At 43.5% G+C, this 22018-nt stretch overlaps 1 protein-coding gene across 1 annotated transcript in view; it reads right to left on the bottom strand.

Annotated features, from left to right (window-relative positions):
• The window catches only part of slc25a22a (solute carrier family 25 member 22a), a 32123-nt gene extending 10121 nt beyond the window's left edge, over window positions 1-22002 (bottom strand). Inside the window, exons 1-6 of the mRNA XM_072672330.1 lie at window positions 21795-22002; window positions 5469-5639; window positions 5025-5150; window positions 4840-4895; window positions 3361-3451; window positions 2677-2734 (exon numbers count right to left, since the gene is read on the bottom strand). Of these exons, the coding sequence (XP_072528431.1) occupies window positions 2677-2734; window positions 3361-3451; window positions 4840-4895; window positions 5025-5150; window positions 5469-5488 (351 nt within the window). The 5' untranslated portion in view covers window positions 5489-5639; window positions 21795-22002. The remainder of the gene's footprint in view (window positions 1-2676; window positions 2735-3360; window positions 3452-4839; window positions 4896-5024; window positions 5151-5468; window positions 5640-21794) is intronic.
• Between the last annotated feature and the right edge of the window lie 16 nt (window positions 22003-22018).

The raw sequence follows: 22018 nt of genomic DNA, 5'->3' as shown, positions 1-22018 counted from the left end.
ACAAAAGCATTATACACCTTTTTTAATTTCTTTGATTTTAGAAAAAACAAATAAATGAGCAGGTGTCCCAATACTTTTGCCCTTATCGAATAGATAGAATGAGGATACATGGGGTCTTCCATTAGGTGAACTTTTATTTACCCAGCTTATTAATATAAGTCTTTACATTGTCACCCACATAATACTGCATCTATACAGACAGAACAATGACACCAATGGAGAAGAGGCAGACACAGTGATCAACAGTGGAATCTGACCTAATACAATATGACAGATATCATAGTATAAAGACATGTGGTGCCTCAGAGCTCTAACCATAGCCACAGAGTCACCAGAAGGGAATGAGTCAGGATACAATAGTGGGCACACACACATACACACACTCACACACAGAATGCCACACAACCAAGTCACCTTCAAGCACATGCTGCTAACCCATCTGCGAGACAAATGGCTTTTAAGACAACATAGCATTAATCCTGGAGTAAGCAAACAGTAAGAGCAGCCTTCATTCACAAGGTCCTTTCCTCTCACCTCTCACCCTGTCCAGTCACAGGTTGATGGGATTATGAGTAAGACACAAGTGTCAAGAAAGACCATGTGGTCAATGCAAGCTAATCCACAAGCACTGTCCACTATTGTAATCCTATCATTTGGTCCACAGTGGCCACTGTCTTCACTGATGAGGAATCCAATCACACCTGACTGACTCATACAGCGTCACATGACCAAGAGCACAGTACTGCGAGTCACTAATCGCTTTAAGAAGACAGAACAGACAACACGGCTGTCTGCGACAAACACAAGCAAGCGCAGGTGAATGCTAATGTGGCAAAACTGAAAATTGCACCCACTACAAAACTGTGATACCATAACTATACGATATGGCCTGTTGATAGATATACACACACTATATGTGTAAGGGGTTCTCGGGGGATTCCAGAGGATTTCATAAGGTGTACATAGTTAAAACGTTAAGACGTACAGTCACAGAGTGGGTTGGGAAACTTGTCCAGTCAGAATTCACAGCAGTAGTGACAGGAGCCAGACATCCGACACGTTTAATGGCTTTAAAAGCTGCGTTTCGGAAAGTTATCAGATGAGAGTGTATGGAAATACCGGACTGGTCCCTGACACATGGCTTTACAACAGTGCAGACATACGTATTATATTTTCTAATGCACTGTAACTAGTTCTGTTACTGTAAATAGTTCAGATAAATTAGATAAAATAGTTCAATTAAAAAGGATTATCTGATTTCCTAAAGATATCAAATTCATGTTTGCAATTTTTATTACATATTGCATAAATATTATTTGTACTTTTTACAAGGGCCTGAAGCTAAAGTTTGAGCACCCTGCATGGTCAGTATCTAGTACCACAGCTTGATGAAGCCTAGGGTATGATGGATGCACTTCTTCATTAAAAAGTCTGCACCATTTTTTCTCTAGATATACCTCGTTATACCTCCTCTAAATATCCCTTGTCAGCTATTTGTGCGGGTGTTGCTGCACAGTAGCTGCACTTATTTTCATTTTCAGAGAGATAGGAAGGCACTTGCACATGGGCAGGAGCCCATGACTGCTGTTTGTTAGGGTAAGGTTTGAGAAGTTAAGAGTATTTATAATGAGATATATATATATATATGCTGACTTGTGCATGATCTGGCTTTTCCTAAGAATGCCTGCAAACAAGCCATAGCCATAATGAGCTAATTAAGGCCCGAGACCTTGGTAAAACTTAGCTGCGAGCTCAAATCTCTTGGGTTGCCTATTACAGTAACAGATATTTTGACCAGAGATGCCACCTGTAGATGCTGAGCACTTTAAGGCCAATAGTACCCAAAGAGTTTTTTTTTTCTGGAGAGTAAGTAATGGCTGTTTTTGCACTGTAGACAACCCCCTGGTTCCTATCAACACCACTGTAAAGAACAGTACTTAGGTTTCTCTGCAATTTCCCTGGGAGACTTTATTTACATTACATCCGTAATTAAACTCAGATCATTAGAAATAGTGAGCGTCTCTTTTAAGCAACTCTTTATACAAAACCAAGCTCACAAATACAGAAACCTCACATTCACACCAACAGTTATTAGTGTTGTCTTAAACACAGGCATTAATATCATCAGTTATGATTATCTGTGGATCTGAAGGTTTTTCATCAGTGATGAGAGCAGGGTACAGGCTAAAATACTGAGCCTCTCCTTTCACAGGTCAGGTGTTCTATTAATATCAGTCTGACAGGCAGTGAATTTGGGGAACAGTTTGCACTGCAAGTATTTATGGAGTCTGTGGTTGCTGTGAAAAGCAAAGCTTGAACAGTGTGTGTGTGTGTGTGTGTGTGTGTTTGTGTGTCAGAGTAAATCACTGCAAATATGTTAAAATCTCCAGCTATGGCTGTTTGGGAGCACATCTGCACAGACGATGTGTCTAATAGGATCACGTGTATTATTGTGTGTGTGTGTGTGTGTGCACACCTTTAATGTATTCAAGGCTGTTATTCGGCTAATTATCCTTCTCAGAACAACCAGCAGAAGCTGGCAATTGTTACCAACAGCACATTGTGTGTGTGTGTGTGTGTGTGTGAGAGAGAAAGCAAGAGTGCTCACACACAAAGCAGAATAACAGAAGGAGTGTGTGTGTGTGTGTGTGTGTGTGTGTGTTTGTATGAACTGACCTGACATGTACCTGCACCACAGCCTGCCAGCATTTCTTTGAGCAATGTGAGCTTCTGCCTGAAACAGAGAGTGAATGTGAGACAGTGTGTGAGTGTGAGAGAGTGACAGTGAAAAGGAAAGCTAGACACACACAGAAACATCTACTTCTACCACATGATGTGTCTACATTCTGCCCCACTGAATGAGACCACACATCTCTTGCGTCTAATACACACTGGCTCATACATGAAAACAATACACACACACAGTGAAACACACATGCGCTCCTGAGCCAAATTAATAATTCACACTGTGAACGGGCTCAGCCAGTCAATAATTCACCGGCACTGTTTCTGGTCGCTATGGAGACCTGAATGGACGGCAGTCTTGGCCAGTGAAGGTCGAGTGGGGTGTCATTCGAGCAGAGACTTGTGGGTAGTTACTGTGACCTGCCTGTGTTTTAATATTAATGTTTGCCATATGATAGCAGCCTGAGCTTGGCAACACTACGCCTTTCCTTATGAACAACTGATTCCAGATGTTCCGCAGTGGAGGCATGCGCAGTAACACAAGGTGTGTATGCACGTAGGATGGCTGTACGCTACCCAGTCATTCTCTTTGTGTGTGTGTGTGTATAGATGTGTTCAAGTGCACCCATATATATATAATAATACACTATGTATGTATATATGTGTGTGTCTCACCCATCCTTGGAGAAGTGGAATCTGAAGAAATCATTGGCGGCCAGCTTTATGGCTTTCTCAGGAGTAACGAGAGTTAAGTTCACCGCAGCCCCTGAAAAAAAAACACCACAGAACAGGAAACACTTTAATGGTCAGCGAAAAAAGACTTTTAGAAAGGAGATTACAGCACCTGAAACTGAACTACTCCATTCAGAGAAAGCCTGACTTCACATTTGTAGACAATGATGCAGAATAAAAACACAAGACTTGATCAAGTAGACTTGATCAGATCTGGTCCAGTCCTTTTTTTTTTGCCACCAAATCCAATCCAAGTCTCTTAACGCTGAGAATCGGTCGATACTGATCCGACATCGATCTGACTGCTGTGTTTCTATAAATAATACTGCCACAAAATTTAGCAAATGATTTATATAACGTGATTCTCTACACTGATTTAATATCTTATAACTGACTTCCCTCATTGTTTAGCTCCCAGCTTCTTTAAAACACGGCAGTGAAATCACTTTATGCTTGATGTGTGTGTATAGTGGTACACGCTCTGGACTGTGGGCTATTGATGTGAAGTAACTCATTTATAGTGATGTTAATGAGCTGTAATATGTTTTTTTAGAACGAGTGTGCATAAGTCTAGTCTTTGAGGATGATTTAATTAAGTTTAATGTTCCACTGTAGAACAGGCCCACCCTTGCAGACTATAAACCATTTTGTTAACTTCTGTGAACGCTCCACACTGCTGCGAGCTGGGAATTAAGTCCATTAGTAGTGCCTAGAGGACACTAGGGGGCGCTCTGCACAACAATGGATCAGAATTTGACTGGCTTTTAAATAGCTAATACCCGATCTGTTAAAATAGACCCCGGGGCAGCCCTGATCCACTGGATTGGATCGGAACATCCATATTATTAAGACAAAAACTTAAATGACTCAAATCTAAACTTTATGTGTGTATTGATAATATTTTGATGATTTAATGTCTTTCCTGGACCCTATTGTGTCTTGTGTGTTACATTCATTTTGTTTAATATTGTGAAATTGTAATTTATTTAGATGGAGTCTATGTGTTTTTTTTACTGTACTCTCACTGTACATTATGTTTGTTTAGTAAGTATTATATAATTTAAATTTAAAGTCCAACTTAACTAAACAGTAATAATAGCAGCTCTTTTAAAGCCTCAATTCTCGTTGTCTTTCCATGTTTATAGGTAATAGTACGTCATACAGCATCAGTAACCACACCAGCAAGCCTGTCGGACATTGCAAACAACTCAGCGTAGTTTGAGGCAAGGGTGTGCTTATTTAGGCATGCAGTTTCCATTCGGCATGCACAATGACATTGTCATAATGTTCGGATTTGACCAATATTTGAAATATCTGATTATGTATGTTTATTTTTAACTTTGTAATTATTTGTGTGCATTATTGTGTACATTTATCGTTTACATTAGATGTTTTCATGAAACTGTTCACAGCAGCACCCACCTCTGTACATCCCAAAGTATCCTTCCGACCGAATGGTTTTAATAAGGCAGTCTGACCTGCACAGCACAGCACACACACACACACAGACACACACACAGGCACAGGAAATATCATTAGGTCACTGAAGAAGTGCAAACAAGAATGTCCATGTGTGAGAAGGCGTGCTGAGCAGTGTTCACACATACATGCTGGTATAGAGCCGAGAGCCATTCTGCTGGTTCTGTAAGCGAGTCTTGGCCAGGTCAATGGGAAACACACAGGTGACACCAATCAGCCCAGCCACTCCCCCGTTTATTAACTTGGCAGGCAAACTGGAAGAAGAATTCAAAGATAGAGATCAAACAAAGACAGAGAGAGAAAAGATAAATTATTAATTAATAGAATGTTTATATTAATAGTTAAAATTCAGATCATTAACATAATACTCAAATTTAAAAAATTTTTAAATAGCAATAAATTCTAAATAAATGAGAGAAAATCATGTGAAAAAGCAATGTTTAAAAATATGAAAGCATTCTTGTACTGATCTAAGATCAGTGCCATTTATAAGACTGGAAATGAAAGAGAATAAAGGATAACAGGGCGTCTCCTAACAGTGCTGTATTCCAGAAGATGGGAGGCGTGCTTACCTGATCTGTTTATCAGCCATTTATGTGGACCCACAACTCCTCTGTCTGTGTGCGAGTTTTTTTAAGGGGTCAGTTTCTCTGTCCGTCGGTTAGTCAGTTAGTCCGTTAAGCCTGCAGGGATTTAGGGTGTGTGTGTGAGCCCAGCCGTCGGTCCAGTTTAGCTGAGGGTATCTGAGACAGAGAGATACAGTGAAGGGGGTTAAACTGTGAAGGAGAGTGTATTGTTAGCTTCAGCTCCTTATTTGTCCACGGGAATATTTTAATCAGCGGCGCTGGATCGTCCTCTGCTCTTTCCCCTCATTTCACTCTCATCGTACACTCTAACAGCTCCACTGTTCCGACTGGGGCAGGGCAAGACCTCATCTGTGTCACATCAGATACACTAGCTGACACACACACACACACACAAACACTAGGGCTGCTCAATATATCGTCTGTTAATCATTATTGCGGGCTGGCTTTTGCAATTCTGATATTGCAGGAGTGCTGTGTGCTGTGACTGTCCTGAATAAAGTTAGGGCAGTGAATCAAGGTCTGATCATGAATCAGGATTTTTTTTACATGATCAAGCAAATATAAATCATAATGCAGGTCAGGCTTTAACCTTGAAGAGGTTAATCGAGGTGATCTTAATACGTTGTGAGGTGTATCAACAATCAGCAATGTTCTGTGGCAGTGTGGTGTTTTGCAGTCTGCCAGCATATCTCTCTAACTCTCAGAATAGCGCAGTGATTTATTTTAGCTATTGTCTCGAACTGGAGATCATCCAGCCTAACTGCATACGAACATTTCATTCAGGCTTCTGACACGGCTCTCTGTTTTCACTGGAGCTTCTCAATCAGTGGCTCATGATAAGCTGGAATTTTATCAGCCAAAGGTCTTTTTTCCTTTTATTCCAGAAAGCAACAGCTAGCAAAGATAATAAGGCCAATGTGCACGACCATTTAAAAATGTGGAAGCAATGTCTTTAAAATAATAATAATAATAATAATAATAATAAAATAACAATAAAAATGCAAACATTATTTGTCCCTTTTTCTCCCAGTTCGGTACTGCCAATTAACCAATTTCATAGCTCCCCCCTTCATAGCACTAGGAGGGTAAGGACTAAGCCATACATGCCACTGCCTCTTTTCAAACTGATGCTGATGCAGCTGGCACACTCGGAGGAAAGCATAAAATTACAGGTGCCAGCCAACATTGCTATAAGGGTGAAGAGGGCAGAGAGCGCCATCTACCCACCCGGACAGAGTGCAATTCCATAGTGGAAGCACATTAGAGCGCTGAGCCACTCGGAGCCTGTAGTGTGTTAATAATTGTTCTGTGCCAATTTGATGAATAGGGCTGTAGATGCTGTAGAAGCGGTAGAACATCCAAAGAAAGTTAACATCAAGAAAGATCCCTCAACCTAAAACAAATCCAAACCAGACTACAGTTACCATAGCAATACTCCAAAAGCACTACAAGCACTGTTATAACATGCAAACCCAGCGACCTAGCTTAAGGTTTCCAGGTGGCATGTGTGCTTGTGAAATTACAGCATTTACCAAATTAGCGTATACCATTTATTCTAAGTGTGATTCCGTGTGCCGAACAGTGACCCCCCCCTACCATGATGATTTCCTGGTCTCCCTTTTTCTCCCCCTCTTTGAGAAGCCAATGGTTGCATGTAGATGCAGGTACATATAGACCAGCTGTAGCGGGTGAGAGGGCGGGACTTAACAAAGCGTGTTTAATAGGTGGCGACTATAGAAATAAAATCTGGTGTGAAATCAGTGCAAAGTCCCAAACATTTCACACAATTTTAGATTGTTAGTTTTTTAGATCCCAGAAAAGAGGACAATATGGTCATTCCACGTCTATCAGTGTAGATTATACTGTTTAGTATTTTATAATTCCCCTTTGTTTCCAACGAATTGAATAAAATGTCCAAATAACATCCTCAAGAATCGCTCAACACATCCGATTCCAGCTTTGCCTTAGTTTTTACTGTTATTAAAATCAAAAAGCAAAATTCCAGACGAGGTACGGATACTGGAAATTCTGTATTCCTCCCTGCCAGTGCTCTGCTGTATGGTCATTCAGACACACACGGAAAAGTACACACTGCAAAAACACACACACACACACACACACACACACACACACTTACAGAAAGCTGCGAGTGTGATGCTTATCAGATGTGAGAGTGTGTGAGGCCTTGGAGACTGTTCACTGTCTCCACCCCTCCCTCCAACCAATCAAACCAAACTTCATCCTCCTCCCTCGTTCCGTCTCCTCCCCTCTCCGCCTTTCCTTCCTCTCTCGCGCTCCTCTCTCCCTGTATTTCACTCTCTCTCTCTCTCTCTCTCTCTCCCCCTCTCACCTCTCCCCTGCTACCAGTTTCTGCTCTGATTTCTGCTCAGTCACATTTAGATCTCTGCACCACCTCTTCCTCAAACCCTTTGATCTCCCTCGTTCATCACTCCTAACCTCATGCTGAAGTGTGTGTGTGTGTGTGTGTGGTTTATAGCAGGTCACAGGCAGTACACTGAGACTAAATGACTAAATAAATGCATTCTCTCTTTCTCTCTCTCTCTGCACATTCTTTACCTTCCTACATGGTAATATGTGAATATGTCCTCACTCTTACTTCAGTTTTTAGCTCTCCTCCTAAACTCCCTCCCCTGACCTCGCCCTGCCTCTCTAGACCTTGCTTTCCTCTATCTCTCAAAGTTTTACCCAACTCTGGCCTCGTCTCATATTCCGTCACGTAGCTGAAGTTTATTTTTCATTCATGCTCCCTCCCTCAGTGCTTCACTGCTTCACTGTACTCTCCTGCTGCGACTGTAAAAGAAGCACATGTGGCCTTCATTGAAACAACAGCGTCCATCTGTGATATTCCCGATTAGTCTAGTTTGCACAGTTTAACTCTTAACCCAAATACACTTACGCACGTCAACCAAGACGTGTGTGGTGTGTGAGGTTTGCATCATCAGTCTTGCACCGGAGGTACCAAGGCCAAGTCTGACCAAATCTAAAGGGTGCTTATTCAAATCAGCATTGTGCAAACTGCACACCTCAACAGTCCTGCACTTGCCACGACTCAGGGGTGGATGACGTGAACTCAAATTTCTCAAATCATTATCAGCAGTAATCGTATCAAGCAAGTACACTATTTGTCCAAATGTTTGTGGAGACCCCTTCTAATGAATGCCTTCAGCTGCTTTAAGTTGCACCCATTGCTGACACAGACTCACTGGAGCAGATAAACATGAACCTACTGGCACCATGCCTAATGTCAGGCGTGGGCTGGAGGGGCATAAAGCCCCCCAGCATTAAGCTGTGGAGCAGTGAAACTGTGTTCTCTGGAATGATGGATGAGGCTTCATCCAGTACTTTTGGAATTAGTTGGGGAGTTGGGGATGAGGTGGAGTGTTAATCATTCAACATCCTGACCTTACTTAAACGCTGAATGCAATTATGTCCTCACATCAATGCTCTAAAATCTAGTAGAAAGCCTTGCCTAGACAGTGGAGACAGTTACTCCAATGTCAAATTTGATGTTTTGATTGTCAAATTCCTCATGCGCAAGCATAACGACCAAAACGGACCTAAATACAGCGCAATACTGAAGCACATTTTCTAAAAAGGATTTTCTCACTGTGTGTTGTTAAAAGAGCTGGTCTCCATATCTCACACATACTCAAAACCCAAGGGGTCATGGGTACCATGACAAATGTTACGTTACTATGGTGACGCCACTGTCTTTGAATCCCTCACGCAATATTGATCACACAGAGAAGGAGAGTTTATGTAGCTTTTTTCAGATTTGAACTTTGGAGGTTTTGTACAGTGCAATGAAGGCGTCCCTTGTTAGCTCCCTTGTTAGTGGGCACAGGTTAGCATGTGCACAGGTTAACATCATGATGTCAGCATTTAAAACTATACATTTAAAAAAAGGAGACGCTTTAGGGTGGAGGTTCTCAAGAATCTCAACCCTGACGAGTGTTTTCAAAACTCCCCCATGTTCAGCCACCTAAAACCCTTTCTTTGCCATCCCTGACTGTGTGTGTGTGTGTACGTGTGTGTAAGGAGGGAGTACTGATCATACAAAAATTCCAAATGTCAAATTAAAACATGACTAACTCATTGAGTTTTACTCACTGATACTCTTTCAGCCACACACACACACACACACACACACACACTGTCAAGCTCTCATGGCACACAGAGAGCCAGTCTTTCTTGGTAGAGCCACTGGAAACAGAAACAGATAAGAACTTGGCAAAGATCAGAAATAGTGAATAAGCAACTTGTGAGCAGTGTAAACCTTGGACTGCTCTCTGTAGATGCACTCTGTACTTTGTAACTGTTATAAAAACTCTTCTGAACTTCTTTCTTGGCTCAGTGCAACCTAATATCTGCACACACCCGAGACCATAAATCACATGTCTGTGTTGAGGTTTGCACTCAAGTTGTCAGCTACATTAGCCTCGTAACACCAGGGCAAAACTAATGTAAGCTTATAATTTAGTCATTATCACTGTGCGGACGGAAGACCTAAAATCATCTGTACTTCCATCTTCTTATGCACTTCTACTGGTCAGTGAACCACTCGAAATCACTGGACGCAAAGCAGGAATACCACCAGGATAGGGCGCCAGTCCATCACAAAAACCATCCACTTACATCTAGGGCAATTTAGCATAGCCAATTTACCTACAATATGTGTTTCGGGAGGTATCAGGCAGGGGGAGAACACGTCACGCAACTCCTCATAGACAGCGACTGGAGCAAGGACTGAACCAACAACCTCAGGCCCCTGGAGCTGTGCAGCATACACATTACCGGCTATAGATGGAAAAATGTGTATTGTATCTGTATTGGCTGATTTTCAGCCAAAACATCAGAACGAGGATTGACAGATATTTCTCGAATTAGCTGATCAGATCATATTCACGACTTAAGGATCACAACGCTTCTGCGCGAGGCTCCTCAGTCACAGGGCGCTGCAGTTCCTTGTTCAACCACTAGATGGACCATTAAGGAGCTAGCGCATGGATACAGACACTCAATAAAGCTAGTGTTAAACTCTGCTCCACTCCTAGCTGAAGGTTTCTGGGTATTTTTTGACTTAAAAGTGCCTTGTGGTTGAGGCAGAGTAAAAACTTTTAGCACCAGCAACCGGATACCCCTCTCGAGAGTACATCCCTCAGCCCAGTACAGTGAGTATTGGAACACAGCAGAACCAACAAACAGTGCAAACCAAAAAGCAGCAGCAGCAGCAGTCATAAAGCTAAAGGAATCACATCCAAAATGAAGGAGTTTTCAGTGCTACATAGCAGCCATTGTCGCTTGTGTTTTCACTTTGAGCTCCACAGTGCAGTTCTGTACAGGGGATTTATTAATCATACGGATTAATCACACGGTTCCACCGTGTTTCATAAGGGGCCGGGCTAATATATATATTTGATAACCTGCTGAACTACCTCTTTAAGACCCAGCTCTGTCCTACATAGACAGCTGTGTTCTGCAGACGCACCACTTAAATGAGTGAATTCAGACCAACACACACATCCCTACTCACAGAACTGGGTCTGCAGATACTGTGGAGTGTGAAACAGGGAGCTTGACTGTAGTAGAGGAGAACTTATATGCTGCAGTGAGTCTCTTGAGCACTGCTAACACCCGGTGCTTCCTTCAGAAAGACGAAGAAGAGCCAACTTTGCTGATACGTTTGAAAAAATACACCCTCTCCCTCTCTTTTGAACACACTCTCTTGAAGTTTTTACTTACACAATTAACATGCAGTTTAACTGCCAGACCAGATAAAGGAGAGAGAAATGGGGTGATGAGCACTCTGGAGAAGAAGCAGAAAGGATGAAGAAAGAGACAGCAGCTAGACGAGGCCGAGCGGTGAGTGTGTGTCAGTCGTAATAAGAGGCACATGAGGTTAATTTCAACTGAGCTGTTTATTCAGACCAGTCAACGAGACAAACGCACAAGAACACACATGACCGTGCGCTGGTGGCGACGACACTGATGCTGCATTTGAAGCTCACTCACTGACATTTAGAGGAGCAAAGATCGCCGGTCTCTCAGAGCAACCCAGCCACTTCATGTTTGACCACTGCGTCACATCCTAACCTGCCTCATTTGCACCGTCATCAGCACTTTCTCACTCACAGCTCTCTGACCTGCTGTTCAACACGCCATTCCCCATAGCCCTCCTCTGTCTTCATCTGAAAGATCAACAGCTCTTATGACAGACTCTTCCAGCATTGGATAAGTGCCAATGTTATGCAATGAACTGTTCGTTTGTCCTCTTTCCTATGACATCTTATCTGTTCTTATAGCTTCACACTTATTTGACTGTTTGACAAGTAGTTGGCTCAGTAGTTGGACAGTTGGTCGCTTCCACTATGGCCTGGGGGGTCACAAGTTTAAATCCTGAGCCACGCCGCTTTGCCATCAGTGGATGAAGCCTGAGAGAGCACAATTAGTTGGGCTCAATCCGGGTGGGTAGATGACGCTATCTCTCTTCATCACTCTTGGGTGATGTTGGCTGGGGACCTGGCACTTTTCTCCGAGCTTTATCGGCTGCCTGTCGATGCTGCACTGTCTGCATTTCGAAAAGGGCCGGTGGCTGGCTTTGCATGTATTGGAGGAGACATGTTTTAAGCCTTTATCCGTCCTAGTGTCGGGAGCATTGCTAGTAATTGTTAGTTATTAAACAAATCTATTGCATTATCTTGTTTTTAACACATTTCGCCATGCTGGATCTCTCAGCTCATCATGTGTGGGCATTTCTGTGGCGTGCTAACCATCTGCTAACCTTTTCCACTGTATGGCAAGGCTGTTGTCGATGCAACGCAACCCATCATGCACTGCACGCATGCGGCAGCTCTCTACACTGAAGTGAATGGGATGCTGCAAGGTGAAGTGGAAAGTTGACGCTTCACCCATGATGCTTTGAAATAATACAAATGTGGGAGGAGGAACATGCCTGAAGCCGGTCGTCCCAATCTAATGTCCTACAGATACCATCTCTACTTGCGAAAGAAGGGGGATGGGCTTTATACACTGTTCAAAGTAGAAGATATTTGGGGAACTTCTGGAGATTCTTCAGTTTAAAACTGTGAAGGAACCTCTTGAAGTGCTTTGAGTAATCTTCGAGGAACCTTTTTTCCTTAAATCACATTAAGAGGTTCCTTCACAGTTTCAGAAGCTTACATTTTTAACAATGCATTACCAGGAGATGCCACCCAAACTCCAGCCCAAAGTTCTCCTTTCTCTCTTACAGTCTACTCCATCATAGGCTGATAGCATGTCTGAACTAGAAAACTACATATTGTCACTAAAATCTTTATTTTTGCCTCTATAATGTGAATCTGGCAGCGGTTCTATAAATTGGGTCAGAATGTCATGATGAATGGACCAATAGAAATACTCCAAAATACTCCCAGAACTTTGTTTGATGAGACCTGCTCTCCGGTAGAGAGTAAAAGCAAGGAGCCTGACTAAAAGAACACTCACAACTCGTCAAACTGATATTATTATTGTTTCCAACCATACAAACATAAAGGAGCACTGGAAGTAAACAGTGTTCATGCCGTGCAGAATCATTACTTAAAATGAGGACAGCTCAGTTAGCAACTATATGGTAATTATACTACTATCTAGGGAAATTGTAGGAGCTGTAGGATAATTATGGTTCAGTAACACTGAACACATACAGATTGGGATCACGCTAATATCACTGATAATATTGTTTAATATTCTGCAGATTCCTAAATTTACACTAGACCATACAGAGTTCCAGCCACCAGCCACACAGCCATGGATAAGATACTTCTCATCCTCACTCTCTCTCTCTCTAGTGCTTTCTGCTGTCATGGTTTCAATATGGTCTCAAGAGAGAAGGAAAGAGTGTGTGTGTCTCTGTGTATCCATGGGAGAGAGAGAGGGAGAGAGAGAGACAGAGAATAAGAGCACTGAAACAAACTCGAAATGCAGAATTCTAGTATAGTCCTCAGACTAATAATAGCGTGCCCTCATCTTAGCACAACCCGATTAAACCCCTCTCTGCTGGAGAACACCACACACACTCTCCGTCTTGTTGATTTTTATTCATTTTATTTGGACTATTAAGGATAAGAAACAATGTTGCCAGAGCCACGATAGGAACTGCTGACTGAACCCTTAATAAAATTTAAATAGAGGCTCTCTGAGAAGCTGACTGTTAAGACGTGGGTGACTTAAAGCAGCACTATTAAAATAAGTTCAATGTTTTGTTTATAACAAAAACCTGACAAACAGGCGAATTCTTCTAATAGATGGTCTAGAGAGTCTAGGGCTGGGAAATTAATAGAAAATTAATTGAAATCAACGTTCAGAACCTCTAATCGACGTAATTCTGCCCATGATGATGTAGTGCCCCTTTAAAAACATACTACTGCATGTGCATTTACGTGCCTCCACTCCGTCCAGCTTGCGTCATCAAAAGGTGCGTCCTAATTTATGGGCTGCAACCTTCAAAGGGCGCAGTCGACAAAGACGTAGCCTTTCAAGGGCAACATCCTCACCGGCACGCAATGAATCTTGGGATATGTTGGCTAGTAAAGGTACCATAGAAAAGAAGGATGCATTTCTCAACCGCATACGAAGGAGCTTTCGAAATGGGACAGCCTAGTCGCCCTACTGTGATGCAATCGTCCTTTAAATACAGCCTCCGAAGGATGCGGCCCCTGAATTGGGACACACTAAAAGTCCTTATAGACCAGTCTGTTCCCTCAGCAGCTATCTTACAGTTATTTCCAGTCATAAGAGACCAGGCTTCTAGCTATGTAAATGGTGAGAGACTAAAATACTGAAAACTAAAGGTCAGATTACTCTTTCAGAAAACCTCACAAGTAGCTTGTTCTGGCTACTGCGTTTGCGCAGATCCCCCCGTCGAGGGGGAGGTAAAACGCTCAATTAGTTGTGATGCCGATTTGAGGTCATGTGGCCCAGCACTAACTCAGTCCTACAGAAAATAAGACAGTCAGTAAATCAGTGTTTCTGGTGGGTCTCATCAGGCTCTGCTGAAGCTGGACAGGCTGGAGTTCACCATATTGAAGCCTACATGTGTTCACAGTCAGCGTCCTCTTTAATAACTGTAATATGGTGTAATACTGCTTATCATCCACAAACATAAAGGTTGAGGGTTTCCGTTTAGCATAACACTCCAAAGGAACAAGAGACTTAAGCGTTACGTTCCCACACTCTACTCTGTCACTGAAAAAGGTGCTAATCCCCAAGCCGAGATAAAGACGGGGTGCCACAAACATTCTCTTATTTTTTTCCACAGGTTTCTACTCCATTCTACTCAAGTTCAGAGAAAACACAGGGAAGTGAATATAGTTTTCCATTTTTAAAAGTAAAAGAGCTAATCCTATCTGTATATTAAATCCTTGTTCTCAAAAACAAGAGCCACAATCCCATCAAGAGCCCTTCAGAAAGCCCTTTATAAGCATGCACAAGGACAAAAAAAACAAACACACAAATGTCACCAAATGCTAGCAGCATAGGAACAGTGTGGTTAACCCCTGGAACTCACATTTAGAATCATGACTGCTCGGGGCATCCATGTTCACAACATTTGGCTAAGGCTCTTATAAACTTACATTTGAACCCTCAGTTACTCAGGTAGGCGAACGTAGGGTTATGAGTCTTGCTTAATGACTCTTTTTGATGTACTGTGGTGTGCTTGCCTGACCAGCAGACTGAACCCTATTCTACCACAGGGAAGGCAGTGTTGTCATCCAACAGACCACATCAACTGCAATGTCCAAGGTCGCCAATGTTAAACTTGCTGAAACATAGAAACACTAGAAACAATGAATTAGTGTCTTAATAATCCAGCTATAAATATCCAATAATAATCATTATTATGTGTGCCTTAAATCTGGTGGATCATGGTGTTTACATCTAAACACATGGACAAAATAAATGATGGGTTTGTCAGGCCTTAGCCGAGGAGCTAACATTAGGTGTGTTACCAGAATAGTTTGGGAAGGATCATACCAATGGATAAGCAGTGTGCAATTAAGGAGAGTGTGATGCTTCAGTGTTTCAGAACCACCAGATGATCTTAATGCGGCCGTGACAGCAAGAAGGTAAAGAATCAAAGACCACCCGGTCACTTTATGCGCCTTAGGTATGACGATTACCTGAATAAGGCCAAGCCATATATAAAAATGTAGACACACGCAAGACTCATTTAAACCAGACCCAAATCAGATCACTCAAACTGCTTCAGGAGGTGGTCTGAGACACACTTAAACCTGTTATGTTATGGCACTGTAAACCCATCTGTATCTCCAAGACACCATTCGACAACCAAAACCCCTCCCTGTACAACTGAAACTCCTCCCCGTGCAGTACATTGCTAGGCATGTGATATATGCCTGTGGGGAAGATAACGATGGAGGACGATGGCATGTAAAATCAAGCATGACAGCATGTAAAATTGCAAATTTCGTGACAGTGACCATCTTCTGCGCAACTCAGGAAGAGGCTGAGCGGATAAACGACTGGTTGCCGCACAGCGAACGAATTGTCTACGCATATTCTGTCCCACATGGCAATTGGATTTTAGTCTGACTGACCGGAGATGCATGTGACTACTCGGTGTAAACGCATGTGACTAAAATCTAATCAGGATTCAATCCACACACTAGTCACATGAAGTGACCAGGTGTAAACAGGGCCAAAGCGTGGGTCTACATAGGGGCCCTTAAGATTCAAGGTAGGTGCTGGATACTGGGATTTCAGCACATTTTGTTGGTTGTTTGGTTTTCCGGCTTAAGCACATCTGACTGTACCCATAAGCAAATTACCGGGTTTAGTAGGTGTCTTAGAGCTGCGAAATCGCCAGACTCTGTACTGGCCTCCTGTTGCCCACACTGATTTAAGGGGATGTCAAGAGCAAATGTCAGAATTTAAGAAATAAATGGATATGAATGAAGTGAATTTAGTGTTACGCTTCTCTGGACACACTGTATAATGAACTAGAACAGAAAGCAAACGGACACGTGAAAAATGCGTGGAGTTAGTCAATCAAATCAAACAAAACTGTATCTTTCCCTGAACTCTGAACACTGAAGCATGATGTAATTCTGCCGTAATTATTCATGTGTTTGCAGTGAACTCCCTCAGTCTGACCTCTTGCAGAAGACACCAGAGACTGAGTCCAGCTTGAGAGGACCTGTGCTCCATCAAGAAATCGACCGCAGGAGAAACAAACCAGTGCTAATCAGTGATAGTGCCCTCTGATTGACTTACCGACCGTGCCGGAGAGCGGCTGACTGAGTGTTAATGGAACTACAGAAGAAAGAAACGAGTGAAAAAGAAAGGACGGACTGAAAGAAGCAATTGCAGAGCAAAGTGTTGAATAATTAGGCGGAGCGTATAAATGCTTCCTACTGAGATTTAGAGTCGACTTATCCAGCGGCTAGTAAAGTGGACTCACACCCTCGCAATCTAGACTAAAAAAATCCCCTATTGGCTCACCCAATAAAAGCTTAGCAGTACAGAGATCTGCCCTCGGGCTGAGAATTAAGACTCAAGATCCAGCCGTTTCATATGCAGGTCCAGTGGTGGCCAATGTTCCCATCCCTCTTTTCCACTCTGCCGTGATCCTCTGGCTAACTACGCATCTGAGTGCACTCAGGTATACAGCAACGCTGCACTGTCAGTAGTTTGTAAATATGCAGACATCAGGGGGAGTGTGTGGGCCTTAATCACAGATTACGCCTATGTGGCCAAGTGGCTACAGTCATGCCGTTCTGGCAATTTTGTCCACACGTTCTGACTGGCTGAAAAACGCTCTCACTGAGTTATGAATAACCAACAGCCATGAGTTTGGTTTACCACAGCGGATTACCAGTTGCTACATATCAATGACAGCTGCAACACGCCAGATACAGAAGAACTACTTGTTTCGCGGATAACATAAACTGTTTAAAAGGAAGTTCTTCAAGGGTTCTTTAGGACATATAGAAGCACAAAAAGGTTCTATATGGAACCCAAAAGGGTTCCTCTAGTGTTATGGAGTCTATTTTTAAGCATTTCACTTTAAAGAAGGCATCTAAAAGCTATTGTGCTCAAACGACACAAACACTTCACTACTCCACTGGACGAAACACACAGCTTACACCATCACATCCCACAGTGATAGTGTGTGTTATGTTCTGCTGACATCAGCCCAATACGAAAACCCATCACTACAACTACACCATCTTTACCTAGACTTCTAGTTTCCCTGTCTTACTCAGATCACCAACTTAACAGCTGCAGCCAGGTGCATAAGTATTTGGACAGTGGAACATTATGCCTCTGTTCACCACCTTAGGTGTACTGAGGTCTAAAATGAAGCAATCATGGTGTGACTGAAGCTTACACTTTACCTTTAAAAATGTTATTGAGGTTTAACAATAACATAGCATGAACCATTTAGGAATAAATGCCTTTTTCACAGACCTAAAAGTAACTGGACAAACTGACATAATTATAAGGATTATTGTTAATGCTTGGTTGCAAATCCTTTGAAGTCAATGACTGCCTAAAGTCTAGAAAGTCAAGAAATGCAAATGCTGAGCCTGTTTGTGGGTCTTTCTGCCTTCAGTTTTGTCTTAAGTAAGTGAAAAGCATGTATAGTTGGGTTGAGGTCAGGTGACTTAGCCATTTGAACACTGGCTGCTTTAGGAAGCTCTTGGGCTGCTTTCGTGGTATGTTTTAGGTCATTACCCATCTGTACAGTTAACTACCATCCTATCATTTCTGCAGTATTCAAATCTGAGCAGAACGTATGTCTCTATACACCTCAGAAGTCATCCAACTGCTTCTAGCACCAGCCACATCATCCATAAACAGCAGTGACCCAGTTCCATGGGCAGCCAGACATGCCCATGCTATAACAGCACCTCCACCATGTTTGACAGAGGACATGGTGGTATGCTTCATATCATGAGCTTCTGCTTTTCCTTCTCCATACTCGAGTTAATCTTGCTTCCGCCTGTATAAAGAATCAGAACTGGGCAGGCCTTTTTAGATGGGTTCTAACAGTCTAATCTGGCCTTTCTGACCTTGAGTGTCATCAGTGGTTTTCTACTGATAGGAAACCCTTCAGTGTTTACTTTCATGAATGACAATGACACGCCTACCTCCTCGAGAGTGGGCTTGTTGACTTGTTCATTCCCAACATGTCTGCTACCTCTCTGATCGGTCTGCTTTGTTTTCACAGCCTACAGTAGGCTCCTTCATTTGCATCCACACCTTTTTACAGGCCGCATATTAATTGTTGCTGTCATTTTGTCTCCTTTCAGACACTTGCTGTTTCAATGACTGAGAAATGCAGGGCATCAGTGTTGGACACACAGATACCTCCTTTATCCCCCTTTTGAAATCCACATCAGCCAAAGACACAAAAATGCAGCAAAGAAACAGAATGTTAAAAAAATGCATCATGCATAAATTTGGACACCCCTGGTCAACATTTCTGGGACTGTGAATAATTAAGTAAGGAGAAAATGAACTCCGAAAGGCATTAAGGTAACATATGAAACATTCCTTTTAACATCTGAAGCAAAGATTAGTGTATTATTTTCTGTACAATTTCAGAGTGGAGAAAAGAAAGGAGCACCATGTAAAAGGTTGTTAGGGCTGTGGCTTGTTCACATTAGGAAAAGCAGGTCAGGTGATGCAAATTTCAAATCTGTAGAAATACTCAGACTTGAGAACATGTCCCAACAAGCAGCTGCCAAACACACTGAAGGGAGAAACTGATGCTCACAAAGCAGGAGAAGCTATAAAACTATAAAACGACAGCAAAGCATTTTTTATGTAGCCGGTTCTTGAGCTCAACATACAATTAGGAAATGGTAGTTCTCAGAAACGGTGGGGGTCAAAGTAAGGTCAAGGTCCTGGAAGATCAAGTAAACCTGAGAATTGCCCGTGGGTTTAGCTAGAAATACCAAATAGAATCCACATTTGACATTAAAAACCCTTCTGGCAGGCTGAGCAGGCTCTGCAGTGGTGGTGCACTGTTCTACTGTGCTGTGATACCTGCACAAGCAAGGCCTTCATTAAAGAGCCACCGGTAGAAAACCTTTCCCGCATTCTCACCACAAAATTCAGCAACAGCTCATTTCAAAAAGAACATCTAAACAAGCCTGATGCATTTTATGGATTACTTTTAGAGAAAAACTTGATCATGCATAGTGCACCTCTCCACGAGTTACGCTTTGGGGTGGGTGGCAGCCAGTGGCACAGGGAGGATTTCACTGGTAGTGGAAAGATTGGAATTACGTATTTCAACATCAGCAAATTCTGATAGCAAACATCACACCATCTGTAGAAGAGCTGAGATTGAAAAGAGGATGGCTTGTGATTTTGCCATGGTCCTCACAGCCCCCGGATCTTAACCACTGAACATTTGTAGAGAGGCCTCAAAAGAGCAGCGCAGCAAGACAGCCGAGAATCTCACTGGAATCCTTTTGCAAAGAAGAATATAACCACATGCATCTCCAAAACAAGAACCAAGAGACTCTTAGCTGCTCCAATAAGAGTTTTACCATCTATGATACTTGGAAAAGGGGGTGCTACTAAGTGCTGAGCATGCAGGCTTCCCAATGTTAAAGACCCCAATGTCATCTTTTCCTCGTCTAGCTCTGAATAGCTCTGTGGGGCAGTGGTGGCTCAGCGGTTAGAGCGCTGGGATATCGATAACAGGGTTGTGGGTTCGATTCCTGGGCTCGGCAAGCTGCCACTGTTGGGCCCTTGAGCAAGGCCCTTTACCCTCTCTGCTCCCCGGGCGCTGGAGTTGGCTGCCCACCGCTCTGGGTGTGTGTGTGTACTCTGGGTGTGTGTGTGTACTCGCTGCCCCTAACACATGTGTGCGTGTGTGCGTGTGAGTGTGTGTTCACTACCAGATGGGTTAAATGCGGAGGACACATTTCGCTGTACACTGTACAGTGACAAATACATGCACCTTTACCTTTGAATAGTTAGAGATACTTTGACCAGGGGTGCTCCAAACTCTCCGCATGCCACTGTAATGTCTGCTTGTTTCATTTTTCACCACACATCATGCAGTTTAATCCCTGAATAATTGATCATGCTGAACATGTATTGTTCAGTGGCTGTGTGTACCGCCCCACTACTACTGAACAGGTCTCTCGGCAGAGGCCTCTGACCTACTGCTCGTCATGTGGTGGGTCACAGCCACTCCACTGGGAACGGCCTTGATGGTCAGTCTCAACAGAGAAAAACACAGTACGCATTTTTGGCCTTATCAATGTCCTTTGACCACATGGAGTACAAATGGATGGTTCTGAACCCGGCCATCTCATTCTTCAGCTCAGCTCCGTCAGGACTCCCACAAGCCCTCCCAGTCCCAGTCTCCGCCTATATTTACACCAGCGCTCTCGGCTCAAGGCAGCGCGGCTCACGCTGACACACCGCAGGCGGCGAGAGAGCCGAACAGGCTGCGAAAGCCCGCTGTGAGCGCCAGGAGCCCGTGTCATGGTGGGTGTCGTGTTTTTTTTTTCCTGCCTCCTCCTCTGCATCGCCACACCGCTGGATCACGGCTTCCTCGGCAGCGCGCGAGCAGCGCCAGCGCAGCGCGGGAGCGCGCACGCACGCACGACGCGCTGCAATTTTTCACTAACGGCTCGTGCTCGCGCCCGCCTCCCCCCTCCCCCCTCGTTACAACCGCCATGTGAGACCGTTAGACGAGAGCAGGTCTGAGAGGAAGGCGCAGCAGCAGCGGCAGCAGCAGCAGCAGCAGCTCTGTGTCGTTTACTGGCTTATATTCAGAGGATAGAAATCGCATTAACACGGTTAGCGAGCTAGCAGAGAGCTAGCCTCCCGTCCAGAGAGAGAAACACAGCGAGGGGAGACCCAGAGGACAAGCGGTGGGCACGAAAGACCGCCGCGCATGTCCTCTCAGGTGAAAAACAGATGTTTGCGCCATGATTTGGTGTTGGAGAGTATAGCCACGTTAATGCACTGCCCTAACACTCAGTATGAACCGCTACCAGATATACCGTCAATAAACGTGTAGCGTTAATTTTAGCGGACTCTAACATCCGTTTTTTACAGCATTGCTAAAAGAGTAATGGAAAATGTGAACGATAATAATAATAATAATAATAATAATAATAGTAACACAACCCCACCATCTACGCTCATACCACACACGCCTTCCGATGACATCCCCGCTGAATTAGCATATGCTCTACACTATGGATCAGAGCTTACAGCAGAGAAGGGGGAGGACCGGTCTGGGCTCCGTTACCGTACCGTGGCGAGTCCCGTTATCTCTCCGCTGTGGCTGTCAAGACACCTCGGCTCGTCCACTGCTGCCTCGACCCGGATTGAGGAGGAGAAGAGTTAAAAGCTGCCGGCGTTACGAGCGTTATGTCCCACAGAGACGGAGGAAGGAGGGGGCCAGCCTGTCGTGAGGGTGGGAGGATGAGGAGAGGTGATTATAAGGAATGCAGGCAGCAATGAAACGCGGAGTGTTT

This window comes from Salminus brasiliensis, chromosome 2 (genome assembly GCF_030463535.1).
Source record: "Salminus brasiliensis chromosome 2, fSalBra1.hap2, whole genome shotgun sequence".
In the NCBI taxonomy this organism is placed as follows: Eukaryota; Metazoa; Chordata; class Actinopteri; order Characiformes; family Bryconidae; genus Salminus; species Salminus brasiliensis.
Note: the sequence above shows the minus strand (reverse complement) of the source record. Positions and strands in the feature narration are given on the sequence as shown.